This window comes from Vulpes lagopus, chromosome 5, assembly GCF_018345385.1.
Source record: "Vulpes lagopus strain Blue_001 chromosome 5, ASM1834538v1, whole genome shotgun sequence".
Lineage (NCBI taxonomy): Eukaryota > Metazoa > Chordata > Mammalia > Carnivora > Canidae > Vulpes > Vulpes lagopus.
This window is the reverse complement of record NC_054828.1, coordinates 66,631,755-66,648,483: the sequence shown is the minus strand read 5'-3', so window position 1 is coordinate 66,648,483 and position 16,729 is coordinate 66,631,755. Positions and strand designations below refer to the sequence as shown.

The following is a 16,729-nucleotide window of genomic DNA, read 5'->3' as shown; positions in this document are numbered from 1 at the left end:
TGTTAAAATTGTCCTTATTTACAGATGAAGAATCTGAGGCTTAGAGGAGCTAATAGCTTGTCAAAGGTCATTTGGCTAAGCTGTAAAGCCAGAATGTGACTTAAAGCCACCTGTCCATGCTCTCCATGTTTTCAGACACTTTATCAAGTAGGCTTGCATTCAGCTGTATATAAAAGAAAATTGTTTGCAATTGTCGGGAGTTATTTTTCTCATGTGAAAAAGACTGGGTCTTGTGTGGCTTACCCAAGAAATAACCAAGGACTCAGACTCCTTGATTTTTTCTTTCTCATCCTGGATGTATGGTTTTCTCTCTTACACTCCAGCCTCATGTATGTATTCAAGGATAAGAGAAAGAAATCATAAAGAAGGAGAGGCTGTCACAAATATCAGGAAAGCAAAACTTCCCCCAAATTCCCAGAAGTCTTCTGTTGATATGTTATTGTCAGAATGTTGTCATTGAGTGCAAGAGGGACTGGGGGATTTAGTTCAGTATTCTTTTAATTTCAAATAAAAATGTTAAGACTGTAATTGCTGTTCAAAACAAAACGGGATTCAATCTGTAGGGAAAAAGGGGAAGAATAACATATTGTTGGTGAATTAAAGAATGGATATTGGATGGCAGCTGGAATGTCTGCCATAGTCATTGCACTCTCCTAAACTTCTAGGGTACAGATCCACTGGAAACACACTTCTTGCTCTTAAATCACTCGTAGTTAACTAAAGGACACAATCTTATAGGCCATGTGGACTTACAGAGAGTCACAGGAGAAAGGAGTGGCACTGAAATCCTAGAGGAGCCTGAGACAAGTGGGGAGGTTTACCTGGAGGAAGGGGCATTTGAGCTTAGAATAAAAGGATGAATAAAAGAAGTGCTAAGTGAAGAGAAAATTTATTTCACGCATTGAGGTGCATGGAGGGACCAAGAGCAGTCTGGCATTAAGGGAGCTCTGTATTCGTCTCCTCCATTGCAAGTCTCCAAACTACACTAGTCTCTCTTTCCCACCTCCCTCGTAGCTCCTTCTCATCTGTTAAGTCTCAAGGTAATACTTCCTTAGAAAGATTTCTCCCATTTACCTAGAGTTCCCCTACCTTGCCCCACATGTAAATCTCTAATTTAGTTGTTTATATCTTTCTTAATATTTACTCTGTACCAAGTATATGTTAACAAATCATCAAATATTTGTAGAATGGCGGACGTGATAGTTACTTAATTTGTTTAATTTTAGAGGTATGAACCTCAAGTTGCTTTCTTCTGAGTATAATTCCAGACATGACCATCAGATATTTAATCTTTGATTATATTTTAGCATTAATCTTATAATTTTTTTCTTGTTTCGTTCCTGAGAATTTCTTTTAGAGTTTGATTTAGCAAGGACCAAGGGCACTCAAATAGGGGTTATGTCTACTATGTCTCTGGATTCTTCAAAGTATTTAATAGGATATTTACTTACAGTAGATGAACGATATAACATTATTGAATGTCCACGTAATATGAAACTAGGAATCTATGAAAATATATTAAATGTAAACAATTCTATCGTGAAAGGAACTGAAAAAGTCATCTCTACTGTTATTTAAAATTATTCTGATGTGCCTGGGTGGCTCAGTCAGTTAAGAGTCCAATTTGATTCTGGCTCAGGTCATGATCTCAGGATTGTGAGATTAAGCCTGCATTGGGCTCCATGCTGGGCATGGAGCATACTTTAAGATCTTCTCTCTTCCTCTCCCTTTGCTCTCCAGCCTCCACTCATCTCTCTGTGTCAACCCCTCCCCCCCAAAAAAAACCCAAACCCCCACCATTTTGGTCTTACTTTTCAATAGATCAATTGATATTTTGAGAAGTTCAAACAAAATTTAGCTGCTGTTGATTGCTGTAACGCAGTAGAATAGAATGCATGACACATTTTATGATTCAGATTTCTATATGATTGCCGAGAAATGTTTATGTATACAGGTCCTCTGCCTGCTGAGGACCCATCAACTGTAAAGAAACACAGTAATAAGAAAAATAAGTTCATTTCTTAGAAATTCTGAAACAATTGCGTGCGATCTGTAGAAATTTATTCTCATTGGATACTTCTCATTTATACTGGCATGGCCAGTTTCCCAATAGTTTTATTCTTTATTTATGATGTATTTTCTGCTTTTGCCTCATGCTGTGTCACAGTGAGTAATGTTGTTTTGAGATGCAATATGACAAGGAGCCATGGGACCAGATCCCTAAAACAGCCCTTTCCAGGATGGAGTCCAGGACTCCCGAGGGGCCAGGATTTCATGTAGTTGTTAAAGCCGAAAACATTATCTGGGGGGAAAGGTTAAGAGTGACCTGGGAGATGGTCCAGGAGGGAACATAGGTGGTGGGGAGAGGAGAATAAGGTCATAAATAATTTATTAGCAAAAGAGAAACATACAGAGACCCAGAGAAGCCTTAATTTCAGTAAATAAAGTTTTGCATAAGAATCAGAAAAACAAAGCCTAAGCATGACAACTGTGGGGCTTTGTTTATTGCAGCCAGTATAAAATCACAAAAGTACAGATTTAATTAACCTCTCAAGGTCAAAACAATTAGGTGTTTTAATGGAAGGGGCTACAGATTGAGATCCAGTCAGTCAGTGGGAACCTCAGAGGAAACAAACCCAGCTTAAATATGTCACGACCTGATGCTGTTTCTCCCTGATTCTGCCCACTGTCTTTCCCCAAGGTTCTCCTGCCTCAGTCTGGACACAGTGCCTCTGCCCGGGTCTGTCTCAGAAAACTGCTCTAAATCATGTGCTCTGCTCTACCTTCTGCTTCCAGCATTGCCCTCTCCCATCACAGGCTCTCACTGCCGTGCTTTCTTCTTCCTTACTGGTGTGCCCCTGGAGGTCTGAGGAGAAGGATGAGCTACCATTGTACCCAAAGGGGCAGGACTGAGATCTTTTAATGTGAGTGCTGTCTCAAGGACTGAAAGCTTTTTATTCAGCACAGATTTTGGATATCTTTTCTCCATGACACTGCAGAAATAATCAGCTGTTTTATTCCTAGTTTCATATAGGATTGCCACACAAACTTGAGTATCCTTAAGTCATAGCCTCTAAAAATAAGAGGGAAACTGTCAATCGTGGTTGGAAATCAGGTTTCTTACTCTTCTGTGGAGATATTTTACCAAGAGTATGGTAGAGGTTGACACTATGGATGAAGCATGCTAGCTTTAAAGGATGATAACCACTAACAAAATTTGGTCTTGCCCACGGAATGGGGACAAGTTGAAGATTAATTTCATGGTGATGGTGTTTCAGGAGCATTCAAGGTCAAGAGGGTTTTAGGGATGCTTATAACATAGGTATTGCAGGTGTTACTCTTGAGGAAGCATTTTCTGGAGGAAAGGATATCTAGACAGAAATCTGAAGAATAAATGGGAGTTAACCAGATGAAAGGGAAGGTGGAAAATTTGAGGTGAGTGTAGAACATTCCAGGCAGAGCCAAGAATGTGTTCCCAGGTTGAGAGGTCTGTGGCACGTCTGACAGAACTGCGAGTCATCACTATGGCTGGGTTAGTTTACATTTGAGGGAGAATACACAGAGATGAGGATACAGACATAAACAAAGAGACATTGTCAATAACCTGTGAAAAGACTCGGGGAGTAACGCGAAGAGATTTAGAGTTTGTTTTGAAAGCAGTGGGGGCCCCCTGGAGGATGTTAACCAGTGAAGTTATGTAATCAAGAGAGAGATATTTGGGAAGATTCCTCTGTCATGTAGAGAGTAGAGTAGAAATGGCAAATGCCACCATTTGCTTCAACGTGGATGGAACTGGAGGGTATTATGCTGAGTGAAGTAAGTCAATCGGAGAAGGACAAACATTATATGTTCTCATTCATTTGGGGAATAAAAATAATAGTGAAAGGGAATAGAAGGGAAGGGAGAAGAAATATGTGGGAACTATCAGAAAGGAAGACAGAACATAAAGACTCCTAACTCTGGGAAACGAACTAGGGGTGGTGGAAGGGGAGGAGGGCAGGGGGGGAATGGGTGACGGGCACTGAGTGGGGCACTTGACAGGATGAGCACTGGGTGTTATTCTGTATGTTGGCAAATTGAACACCAATAAAAAATACATTTATTAAAAAAAAAGAAAAAGAAACCTACAGCGACAGAGGCCAGGGAAGTGGTTAAAAAGATCTTAGAAAATCCGGGCAAAAGGACTGGTGACCTGAACTCCATCAGGATCTTGATTATCTATTGCATAAAAATTTCTCCCCCAGCCAAATAAATAAAGTAACTTAGTGCATAAAACAGCAACCATTCTATTACAGTTTTGGTGAGTAAGAAGTTTGCACAGGGCATGGGGGCATGGATTGTCTCTGCTATTTGATGATGAGACTGTCAGTGAGAGATGGTTGGTTGGATGGCTCCACTGGGCCCTCTTTCTGGGGCCTTGCTTTTTCTGATGGGGCAGCAATGTCCCAGAAGGCTCCTTATTTGCCTTCTTATACTTACATGCACAAGGAAGAATGGAATACCCTTTAATCTGCATTCCCATTAATATTTTATACATCCTTTCATTATAAACATATTGATTTTATATTATATATAGGATGCTAAGTGTAAAGCAAGTATTATTGCGAGAAATTTCCCCTTTTATCATTTTAAATCTAGGCCCTAGAAGCTATTTATTATATATTTTACTTCAATTGAATCTAGTAATTTCAAAATAATGAGATAAAGTGTTTTTATGTAAATATTTTAGTATCTAACAATTAAATTGGCATAGGCATTTAATTTCAATTAGGACACCAGTCTAGTAAACCACAGAGGTAAATGTCTCAATCATTTCACATATAAAAATTAATGTTCTTTTGTTAAATAGTAATAAGAAAAGAAAATTGTCAAACATTAGTCTTCAACGCTGTGGTAGTCAAATTTTATGCTTAATCATCAAAGCAACTGAATTAGCCCCTGTTAATATTTGCTTCTTTTCTCTTAATGACCTTAATTCTACCTTTTTATTTAGTTTAATGAACCGCGTGGTCAATGTACCCTAACTTATATGTCTTTTGGAAAGATATGGGATATAAGAAGTAAATGCATGCATAAACTCAGGTGAATGTTTGTATCATCAGCCAGAGAGATATTTATGCCTTTTAACATCAAAAAGTTTATCTTTTTAGTTGATTAATTAATGGAACACTATTTGTAGTTCCCTCCCACACATTTGCTTCTATGTAATGATCTGGAAAAGAAAGATAGTAACAAAGCAATGGAATTTTTAATAATATTAAATGTGGTAGCTTGGCAAGCAACTATAGGAATAGAGAGACTGCATGAACGAGCCTAAAGAATTTAGGAATCTGAGCAAAAAAAAAAAAAAAAAAAGAAAAAGAAAAGTAGACTCAAGCAGGAATTAAATGCAGATTAAGACATCTGGAGAGAGGTATTAAATGCAGACATTCAGGAGGCAGGTAAAATCATAAAGGCTGAGAGAAAGCAATGCTGAGGTAATAGCACATCAGCTATTCCATTATGTAGTGGCAACATAATGACTAATTCACTTTTGTGTCTCCAATTTTGAATCCCTCTATAGAAAAGTAATAGATTATGTATCTCTTGAAAGAACTTTAGAATTCCAGAAGCTTCAATGGAAGTGTCATAAAATTACCAGAATGAGGAAACTCTCTAGTATTGTATTACAAGATCTCCACCTGCTTCTCCCATTTCTTTCACACTAAAAAAGGAAGCATACCAAAGTCTCTATCAAGGGAACCATTAATGTGATGCACATGAAAAGCACTCATATATAGAATCATCCAGAACCTTAAAACCTTTCATTAACTTTATGGTTCTTATCCTCTATTTATTTGATAGTGGCCCTTGCAGACATCACATTGTAAGGCAAATACTGGTGTCCAGTGTCTGTGTCTCACACGTGACTATAAAGGGAAGACTGACTTCCCATATTCATTTGCAAACCTTATTATTGAAGAAAAATTTTAAAATACATGTAATATAGAAAATTAGTTTGGAGGACTCCATGTACCTATTATTAAGCTTGTCAACTCATGTCCAATCTTGTTTCTTCGATACACACTCATGGCCACTCACTCACCTCACACTCTGCGTTAGGTTTAAGCACATCTAGATAGTATGTAGATCTAAAAAATAAGTATGTAACTATATTTATCTATCTACCTATAGATAGGGGTAGAGTTCTATCTGTCAAAGACTTTATATATTATACACATACACACATACATCTAACACGATCACAACTGTATCATTACCATTCCTCAAATGTTAGCAGCTTCTTCGTTAAAAGCAGCATATTCACATTCATGCCTTTACTGCTCAGGCTGGTTCCCACATGGTAGTGCTCAGTAAATGTCTAAATGTCTGTAGGAGTGAATGAATGATGACTTCTTTCCATTTATTCAATTCATTGATTCAAGAACACAGTATCACTGCTTCAATATACTTGCTGCTCTTCCATCTCTCAAAACTCTTCCCAAGGGTCTCTTTTCTGTGAAAACTTCCATAATATTTCTAAGTAAAGTTTATTATTACTTCTGCTTTTATCCAACTGTAAATTCTGAATGTTTTTGAGCACAAACATTATCCTGAGAACTGTGCTAAATGCTTGACATAAACAGATACATTTTGGACTCAGTTTGATTCTAGAGTCCATGCTTTTCATTTATATTTTTACTCCACTTACTAGCAAAGTTCTTTATACACAATTAGAAACTCAAAAAAAGTCTTGAAGGTGGAAAGAACGGAAGAGGAAAGGGGCAGAGAGGGAGATGGAGGGGAGGAAGGAAAGAGAAGAGGAAATGAATGAAGATGAAAAGGGGGCAGAGAGAGAGACAGGAAGAAGGGTTGTAGGAGATGAGACAAAGAAAAGGGAGGGAGGAGAGAAGAAAAGAGGAAGGGTAAGGGTAGGAGGGAGGGGTGAGTATTGCAACTATTGGAGAGGGAAAAATAAGAGTAACATTTAAATAGCTTTATACAGTTTCAAAAATATGTTTTCATTCATCATATTTGCTTTCCTTAATAACCTGTAAAGTGGATATCATAGTCATCTTGACTCTCTAGAGAGATAAAGGGACTTGTATAAATTGGTTGAACTGGCTCTGTGTACTCAATCTTTTGACTCTGCATGTCTTTTGATAGGTCTAGGATCCCAATCGAAAGGGCAAAATGGCCTTCGCCTAGAATACAAAACTCTAGAGTAGGAGTCTGTAGTGTTTTTTGAAGCGAAGCAGAATGGTTGAACATTCGAAGCCGCAGAATGACTGAGATTGTTGATGTGTAATGGGTGGTGCCATAGGGTCTACAGACGGGGGATACAGTATGTGGGATGTGGAAGAGGATAGGATGGAGAATGTCAGCAGGGCAGCATCTAGCCCCATCTTGACCTTTGCATTTTGTGAACTACCTAAAATCATGGCCCTGGAGTCAGAAGTTCCTGGTAAGAACATCACCAGGAGACAACCACCTCTTCTAAGGTGGTCTCCGTGTGACCACTTTTTATGTCTGAAGGTAGCTCCATGGGGTCATTTTTTTATGTCAGAATGATGACCCATCTAAAGGGACACCTGAGCCTCACCCTGTAAATCTCTTTCAGAGCTATTTGATTCTTTATTATTCTCATCGCACATTTTACTTCAATATTTAAATAGTTTCCATTACTTGTCAGATTATAAACTATGCAATGGTAGGAACCGTATCTATTTTATCACCATATATATAGCTTATAATAGTTCCCAAAACATAATAGTTATTTAATATATATGAATAAGTGAATGGATGAGTGAATGATGATGCATATGCCATTTTCCTTTGTGACTTAGCATTAGTACCATTTTCACAAAGTGTGAAATGTGATTGTACAAACATGGTGTACCCACTACTATTCATTTTTAGCTGGGTGACTATTAATCATTATCTTTGTGTACTGCTCTCTATTTTACTTTTACAAGGATTAGGTGTAAATTAGTATTAGAATAAACGTCAATTAAGGCAGAAGAGGAATATAAAAGCCCAAGGGGCAATTGCACATACTCAATGTAGATACCTTTTTAGTCACAAAACTTATGAAGACATCTTAGAACCAAGTGATCCAATTCCTTTTTCTCCCTGATTTTAGAGATCATGCTAAAGGTTTTACATAAGATCACAGTGAAATAATAGTGAAACTGGGACCAGATTGAAGGCTCTTCACTTTTAGCTCAGGAATTTCCCCTTAATTCATCCTATCTCACATTGTCACAATCATCCAGCTTTAAAATTTCTTGGTTTATGATGTCTGCAATCTGGAAATTTAACAATGAATTTCCAAGTGTAAAATTTAACCTGCCCTCACCTCTCCAAACAAGCATTCAATACTAGTTCCAACTGTGGAAAGAAAGGAGGTAAAATGTGAATGTTTCTTCTAAGCATTACTTAAACCCACCATTTGAAGTCATGCACAATAAACCATTTATCCATGGGTACAACCCTCTTGGTGTCCAATTTCTCACATATGTGATACCATTTCAAAAATACAACTTGAACTATTTTCATGGTAATGCAACAATGCAATATTGCAAGTGTTTCATAAACAAAGGAAAAATCCCAGGTTGGACCATTTGAGGATTCACACATAAATCTGGGTCGCAGATCTAATTTCTGAAATATTTCATTATTGTGACAGACATTGCAAATTAACAAGCATTTTTCTTTTGGGGAAAATCAAAGCCATACCCATTAGCACTAATGAGAAATAAACTCAAAATAGCTTGACAATTAAATAATTCAAATGTTACATAAAAGCCACATCTATTTAAAAACTAATTTCCCCCAATAAGTTACTACAATTTTCACTTTGTAAATCACTCTAGAAATGATTTCATGGGACTTCACTCCTATGCCTTAATACTTAGGAAGAAAATAATGTGCCCAAGTAAAGCATAAGAAAGAAACATGTTATTTAATCCAAGAACTTCAAATTAATGATCAACATAAATACCTTAGACTTTTCTTCACAGGTCCTCTTTCCTTGTTAATACATTATATCCTTTAGGAAGACGTATATTAACCCTGTAAGTTTACCAGTGGATTCATGCTCCCAGTCACAGGGTGCAGCCAACTTTTACTTGTCTACTCATTCCTAATAAAGTTAGCATTTTGTTTGCAACAGGATTGATTAAAGGACGTGAAGATGAGCTAACTGCAGCACATATTATCTGTTGCAGTAGCCCTCATAATTTTAGCTGAATCTTTTGGAATTCTGGTAAAAAAAAAGAGAGAAAGAGAGAGAGAGAAAGAAAGAAAGAAAAAAGAAAGAAAGAAAGAAAAAAAGAAAGAAAGAAAGAAGAAAGAAAGGAAGAAAAAAGAAAGAAAGGAAGAGAAAGAAAGAAAGAAAGAAAGAAAGAAAGAAAGAAAGAAAGAAAGAAAGAAAGAAAGAAAGGTTTTTATGTTACATGGAGTCCATAGATTCCATTGTTGGAAGTCACCTCAGAAACCCCCCCTTCTTGAATCTCCTTGACAAATTTTGTGACAAATGTTTGTTTCTTCTTAACTACCTTTTGTGAAGGCATTTCCCCTCCTCACAAAGCCCTTCTTCCATTATCTGTTAGCTTTAGTTACCAGGGAATTTGTTCCCTATACTTTCTTAGTTCTAACAGGTCAGTCATAGTTCTGTCCTCTGGGACCCCACATAACAAGTCCAGCCCCTTTCTTATCTGACAACCTGTCATATATGAGGACCACTGTCATAACTCTAGACATGTTCTTAAACATGGCGACTAAAGGAGTCGCCAATACAGAGGAGGAGAGGGGAGAGGAGTTTGCCTGGATTTGATGGTGCTTCTCAGATGAGACTTGGTTGCTGTCAGGGTAGAGATGGTGAGAAAAGAAAAGTGGCTTGACCAGGCGCAGGACCCAGGCACATCATCCCAGATCTATCCTTCCCCATCCTGTTTCCTCTTTGATTCTCCCATTACATGCACAAGACAGAGTGGGTGGACCTAAATACCTAAGAAATGGAACAACAAATGCTCCAAGAGCTTCAGAAATGGATTATGAGAGGCTGGCAAAAGACAGGAAGGAAAATAAAGAAAGAAAGAAGTAAACAGAACTTAAGGAGAGAATCCATCCTGTAAGATAATTAAACGAGTAACTACTACACAGTAGGTGCGCAGTCCACCATTGGCTACATAACTGGACTCTGAAAAAGTATAATAGTTTAGAAAGTGAGATCTGTGGAGACTCTGGTAGTTTCCAGGACATGAACGTTTCTACAAAGCAAACTTAATAACTGCCACAAACTGCATTTTCTTGTCTGTGTCACTACATCAAGTCATTCACTTGAGAAACACGTGTACAACTTAGAAGAAACATTTTGTGGTTGCAGGTGAGGAAGGTGAGGAGACTTTAAAAAAAAATGAATACACTGGCACCACTGCTCTTGAGGAGCTCACAGGCTATTTGGGTGGAAGATAGAAACAGATAAATTGTAATATCATCGTGTAATAATATTACAGAGATATGAAAAAAATACTGTGAGAGCAAAGAGATCAATGCAGTCTTTTCAATGGTGCCAGAGAAGTTTCACTGAGGACCTCACCTTATAAGATTTTTAAGATAATGCTGAAATGAATATTGAGGGATGAGCTAGAGTTTATTAAATTAAAAAGATGGGGAGGGAGGAAGTTCTAGTCGGTGAAGGGAACTTAGGCAAAGGCAGCATTATGAAAGGATCTGGTGGGTCCAAGACCCCAGAAGAGATCAGTGAGGCAGCAGACGGAGAAGGAAGAGACCATTTGGAAGCGAAAGTGGGCTGGACTGTGAAGGGTCTTGTTTGCCAAACCAAAAAGTTGGAATCTTCATTCAATAACTAACTAGAAATGAGCCTTTTGGGATTTTCTAAGTTGAGGTGCTGTGATCGGCTTTATTTTCTAAATCCAAAGGGGCGGGGGGGGGGGGGGAGATGTAATGAAGATTCTCTAGAAGCAATGTAGAAATTAAATAGAAAAAAATATCAGAAGAATATCGGGGCCATCCCAGGGCCCCGACCTCATGACCTGAGCGGAAGGCAGACACTTAACCAACTGAGCCAGCCAGGCGCCCCCAAATCAGGAGACTTCTGTGACAGTTCTGGGGAGATATGATGCAGGATAGGATTGAAGAGTGGTGGCAGCAATGATGGAAAAAGAATGCATTTTTTTCAAGTTGGGAAAAAACATGTTTATTGTCTAAAAATATACATAAAAAATCCCCCCCCAATAAAATTCCCCCCAAAAGATGTTAGTCTCTCATTTCCGCTCTTGTCCAATACCCCTGATCTAAGGGACGTTATTCCACCTTTTGAAATCTCATCAAATGTGCAGACAGTGCTCCACCCGTGTGCTCCTCTGCGTCTGCATGCTGCATGTTCAAGTCTCCAGGTACCAGGTGGGCTCTGTCCCCCATTCCCCACCGACTCCCCATTCCTGGCTTTCCTGTTGGTCCACTGGAGAAAGGCTTGGGATCGAGGGGTAAGCTCATCGCAACTACAAGCACATGCTGTGGGCCACTCGCCACGACCCGGCTGTCACCCGCCCCTGGGTGGAGGGACCAAGAGAATGCATTTATTAAGAGTCACTTCAGAGACTAACTTGGATTCGGTGTCCACCTGGCTGGGACCCTGGCAAGAGAGGTGGAGGAGCTTTCTCGGCTCCTCGGTGGGAGGCTGGTGGTGTCTTGTGGTTAAGATGATAGGATGCTGGCGCTTGTGAGATGGGAGGTGTCCGGGTGCCTCCAGGTGTGCCTCCAGGTGTGTGGATGGGCGTGCCCCCCTCTGGGTTTGGAGGGGAGGGGGCACCTGATGGTTGAGTGGACAGGTCCTGGGGTGGGGGGCGGGGCAGGATCAGCCCCGGGCTGTGTCCCATAGCTGCTGCCCTTAGGCCGGTGCCCGCGGGCTGGCTCCAGGGGAGGCGGATGCCAGTCCCCCCAGGTCCCCGGGGGCCAGGACGGCTGCCCCTTGGTGGCCTCGCAGGCAGGATGGCAGGGTGACCGAAGCCCGTGAGTTTGTCGCAGGGGCACAGAGGGCCTCCCGCAGAGGCCTGGGGCTAGAGCGGGCACCTGCTGCCCGGGGACCCCAGTGAGGCCTGAGGCCGGTGGGCACAGGTGCATGGTGCCGGGGCAGGGCCAGGTGAGCAGGGCTGTGCTGGGTCAGGGCGAGGGGGGGCCACAACTGGGTCTGCAGCCAGGTCCAGAGTTGGTGGGCTTCCGCGCTCCCGGGGTGCAGGCCCTCGTAGGTCTTGGGCCTCACCTGGCTGCTCAGGCTCCCACCTGGGTTCTAGGGCTGCCACAGAGGCACCCGGTCTCGGTGGTGCCAGATCACTGCTGCTCTCCAGGGAGCCGGCAGGGGACCCCCTAATCTGTCATGTTACAGATACCATTCCCCCCTCATACCTCTCTTCGGTTAGCACTTCATGATTATTTCATTTATTACAGGCTCCATAAAAACAGGATTTTTTTTGTTTTTGTTTTTGTTTTTGGACCACTTCATAATTTACGGATGGTTTTCTGGGATGGTCATATCGACTTCTGTTAATTTTGCAGTTTGATCACAGTTTCTACTGCAGTTTTCTGTTTGTCCCCTTCTGAGCTAGGCGTCTGGAGTCGTAGACACAAACACAGTGGTGACATGTTGGCCTTCCGCTCTTGTGCCTTGATCGCAGGTCGTGTGCGAATGCCATTCGATAAGTAATTGAGGATAAATTGTGCACATCTAAAAATCAGTCTGTGGTTATTTTGCCCTGAATAACTCTTTTAGAGAAAAAGATATCAGCCTTTCTCTTTTGTTTATTTATTTTGAATTGAAATATATTTGATGTACAATATTAGTGTCAGGCTTAGAACGTAGTGATTTGACAAGTACATACCTAAAAATGCCGGAGAGTCGTAGTTACTGTGTGTCACCCCTCAAAGTTATTACAGTATCACTGACTGATCCCCTTGGCCTATTTATTTTATAATTGGAATTTTGTACCTCTTGATCTCCTTCACCTATTTTGCCCATTCCCCATCCTCTCTCTTTTGCCAGCGACCAGTCTGTTCTCTATGTTTACGAGTATGGAGAAAAATACATCCTTGAAGAGTAAAGCCATCCCAAATGTCCTTCTGAAGCATGTATATCCTTCCTTCAATTCATAACACCTTTAACTAGGAATTATAAAATACTCAGTCTCCCCTAGTTATATATTTCTTATGATTTTAGAAGTAGAAAATAATCATTATTGGAAAATATCTGAGTCAATATCGTATGACTTCTTGTTTTAAAAGATCAACCACCGATTAACAATGCAACAATTATTCTTCATCTTTGGACTTGGATAGTGGAATATTGCAGGACTTTTGTTCTTGGGGGATAATTCATAGTTATTTGAAATATGTTTTTTTATGTATTTGCAGTATCCTAGGGCACCTTTTGTGGCTCTTGGAAGACTGCTGTTGATTGACACGGGCTTCGAGAATGCCCACAGTGGCTTCAGCCCTAACTCCTCCCTAGATATTCAGCTTCAGGCAACACCCAGGCAAAGAGCTCTGGGGACCAACGGGGATGCCAAACATAAGAAAATCATCACACGCATTTCTATTTTTAAACTAGAAGGAAAATGGTTAGTAGAGGTGAATTTTTTGTGAAATCTCAAATGGTCATTTTTTTTTCATCTGCATGACTTTGTAGAACTAAAAAAAAAAATCAATAACTCTACAATATTGGTAGAATTGAATATAAGGTCTTGCAATAAAGTTAAATGTATGGCTCAAATAAACATATTTCTTTATAATTGGCTTTTAATCCTATTTGCATACCAGAGTCCTCTGTGAAGCTTAATACAGTTTATACAACTTTGTCAATTATACTTTTGTCAATTGAAGTGGAAAAAAGTGAAATCATCTGTGAAGATTGTTAAAGCTTAGATGCTTCAGTTTTGTGCATCTCTGCCACTTTGGGCGAGTCACGTAACCTCTCTGTGCCTCAGTTATTGCATCTGTGAAATGGGGGTAATATCTGCATCTTCTTGATAGGAATGCTCTGAGGATTAAATGGGTTAGTGTATGTAAAGCCCTCAGGACAGTGCCCAGCACATAGAAAACATGCCCTCATTTAGTATTTGCTACTGTTATTCTATGTATGGGTCACTTGGATCTTTGTTTTGCAGAATTCTGGTCTGACTCTCAATATGAGTTTATTCATGGAGGAAGCTCAGTTTACCTATCTGGTATTGTGAATATGGGGCTAAGTGGGGAGAAAAGGTGTACATATTGCACCTGTTAGGACAGTACTCCTATTAGTCATGTGTAGGGGCATTCATGAAAGAAGGGGAAGGTAAATGCATGCAGAGGTCATATATTGGAACTGGAGGCAGGTGTCCCAGCCCTAATGCTTCTAGAATGAGATTTTGCCTTGGTGTTTCCCCAAGGTCTTCCACAGTCTACTGAAATGTGTTTATTTTTCTAAAATGAAAACGATATGTTTATGCGGCACCTGGGTGGCTCAGATGGTTAAGCATCTACCTTCAGCTCAGGTCATGATCTCAGGGTCCTGGGATGGAGCCCCGAGTCAGGCTCCCTGCTCAATGAGGAGTCTGCTTCTTCCTCTTCCTCTGCCCCTTCCCCTGCTTGTGGTCTCTCCCTCTCTCAAGTAAATAAATAAAATTCTAAAAAAAGAAAATAGGTACGTTTGTACAACCAGAATCCCATTCTATATATGTTTCAGCTTAAAGCATAGATCCCAAATTTTAAAATATGGTAACAAAACTTGGAATCAGTCTTGGATACAGTCAAGAAAGTTTGGCAACAAACGTTTGGCAGAAAGAACAAAATTTGTACAACTGTAGAAAGGACCTGAAATTATGGCCTGAGGTGCATACGTGTTCCGTGGTAGGATTTGTTTGTTATCATTAAGAATTCTTATGCACTGTGACAAATGATCAATCACCTGTCAGCTCCCAATCTAAGCGTGCGTCCCCTGATTTGTAGTAAGCATGATGCTCAGCTCATCAGTAGAGGGCGATGGAGGGACACTACAGGAGGAAAGCATTTGTTTGTCTGGTTCCTTTGTTCTGTCAGTGTTTCTGCTAGGCTCCCTCTCTCTGCATTGGCCAGAGGCACCCAGGACCCATCCTTGCACCCAGCACGCACAATCCCCAGTAAGCTCATTGCCTCAGTGTCAGCCAGGCAGCCCCCTCACACACTTCAGCCCTGTTGATGAGGACCCCATGTGCCCCAGGCTGCTTACCACCGACCCAGGAGGCGGGTTCCCAGCGGGCCCCCCCCCCCCCCCCCCCCCCGGAGGCTGCTTCCACCTGCCCAGTACTAGACTGTGACCTCACCTTGGCAGGGCAATGGCTCCAAGGGACTCCACATGGGGTCCAAGGGCTCCAAGTACACTTCTGCAAGAGGTCTGAAGACCAGCCTCAGGAAGCCAGCCCCCTCTCCTTCCTCTTTGTGCCTTCCTTGGGTTCTCTCCCTCAGCCCCAGGGTATTCCTTAGGACAGGGGTCAGAAACTTTGACCTGCTGCTGGTTTTTATAAATAAAGATTTATTGGAACAGTCCCTTGCTCATGCATTTATATTTTGTCTCTGGTTGCTTTGATGTTGCAACAGCAGAGTTGAACAGCTCCAACAGAGACTTGATGGTCGGCAAACCTAAAATATCTAGTCTGGATGCTTTTAAAGAAAAAGTTTGCTGATTTGTGCCTCAGAGTTCTTTGTCTCTTACAGTTAACTCCATTTTTACGGTTAATAATTCTTTATGTTAAAATGCCCTTGTTCAAATTACTGTGTGGTTTCTGCATCCTAATCGGACCTTACTGATATGTGCACTATGTATCTGTACCCCAGCTGCGGGGGGGGGGGATTACAACCCATAGAGTTGGTATCATTTCCATTTGGAAAAGAAGCAGCTACGATTCTACCCGAGACCAACAAAATCCCCAAGGCAAGGAAATATTGTGGATCTCGCTATTCCTCACAAAGTGGGAGAGGGGGAAAAAAAGTAGGGAGAACAATCATAAGTTAGTTATATCGATAAATTACCTCACCACAGCCATACCTTATTCATTTGTTACACTTGAAAGCAATCCAGATGCCTAGCTCATAGTAAGAATTTAGTAAATGATTTTGAGCGAATGAATTGAGTGTACGAATAATATTTTAAAAAACTGAAAATACACTATAGGCAGCATTTTCTTTTTGATGCAAAGAAATGACAAATAATAAAATGTAGATAAGCTGTGGGTAATTTTTTTCCTCAAATATTGACTCTGTGTGAAAATTATGGGAAATATATAAAGAAAAGAGATGTGTCTGTGAATATATTATCTTAAGCTATACATGCAAATGAAGTGGAAAACACAAGAAAAATAATTTCTCCTGAAACATTCTGATAATTGAGACGAGCATTGCATTTTTGGTTTGAATTAGCTGAGCTGAACCAGTTACTCATTTGACTTTGCATGTAAGGCCACAGCCACAGAGAGGTTCATATTGGGTTCACTTCAATAAACAGCTGTGGACTGGGGTCAATTCTTATTTTATTTAGCATTATTCATTCATTCAGATTCCATATTCAGCTAATTACTTGCAGGAACAGTACTCATTAGGAAGAATAACTCATTTACATGGAAGAAGGCTACAGTTTGCCCTCTTGCTTTTATCTCCTTTCTTTTCCTTTGCATTTTTTCTTCTTTTGTTTGGAGTAAATGTGAAGCACAAAAAATCA

The 16,729-nt window shown here is 40.4% G+C and overlaps 1 protein-coding gene across 1 annotated transcript; it reads right to left on the bottom strand.

Moving 5' to 3' along the window:
* Nucleotides 1–11,310: 11,310 nt before the first annotated feature.
* Nucleotides 11,311–11,502, bottom strand: LOC121491797 (small nuclear ribonucleoprotein F-like). Its single transcript, XM_041756958.1, has one exon. It carries the CDS (start codon nt 11,500–11,502, stop codon nt 11,311–11,313), a length of 192 nt encoding a protein of 63 aa, XP_041612892.1.
* Nucleotides 11,503–16,729: the final 5,227 nt, after the last annotated feature.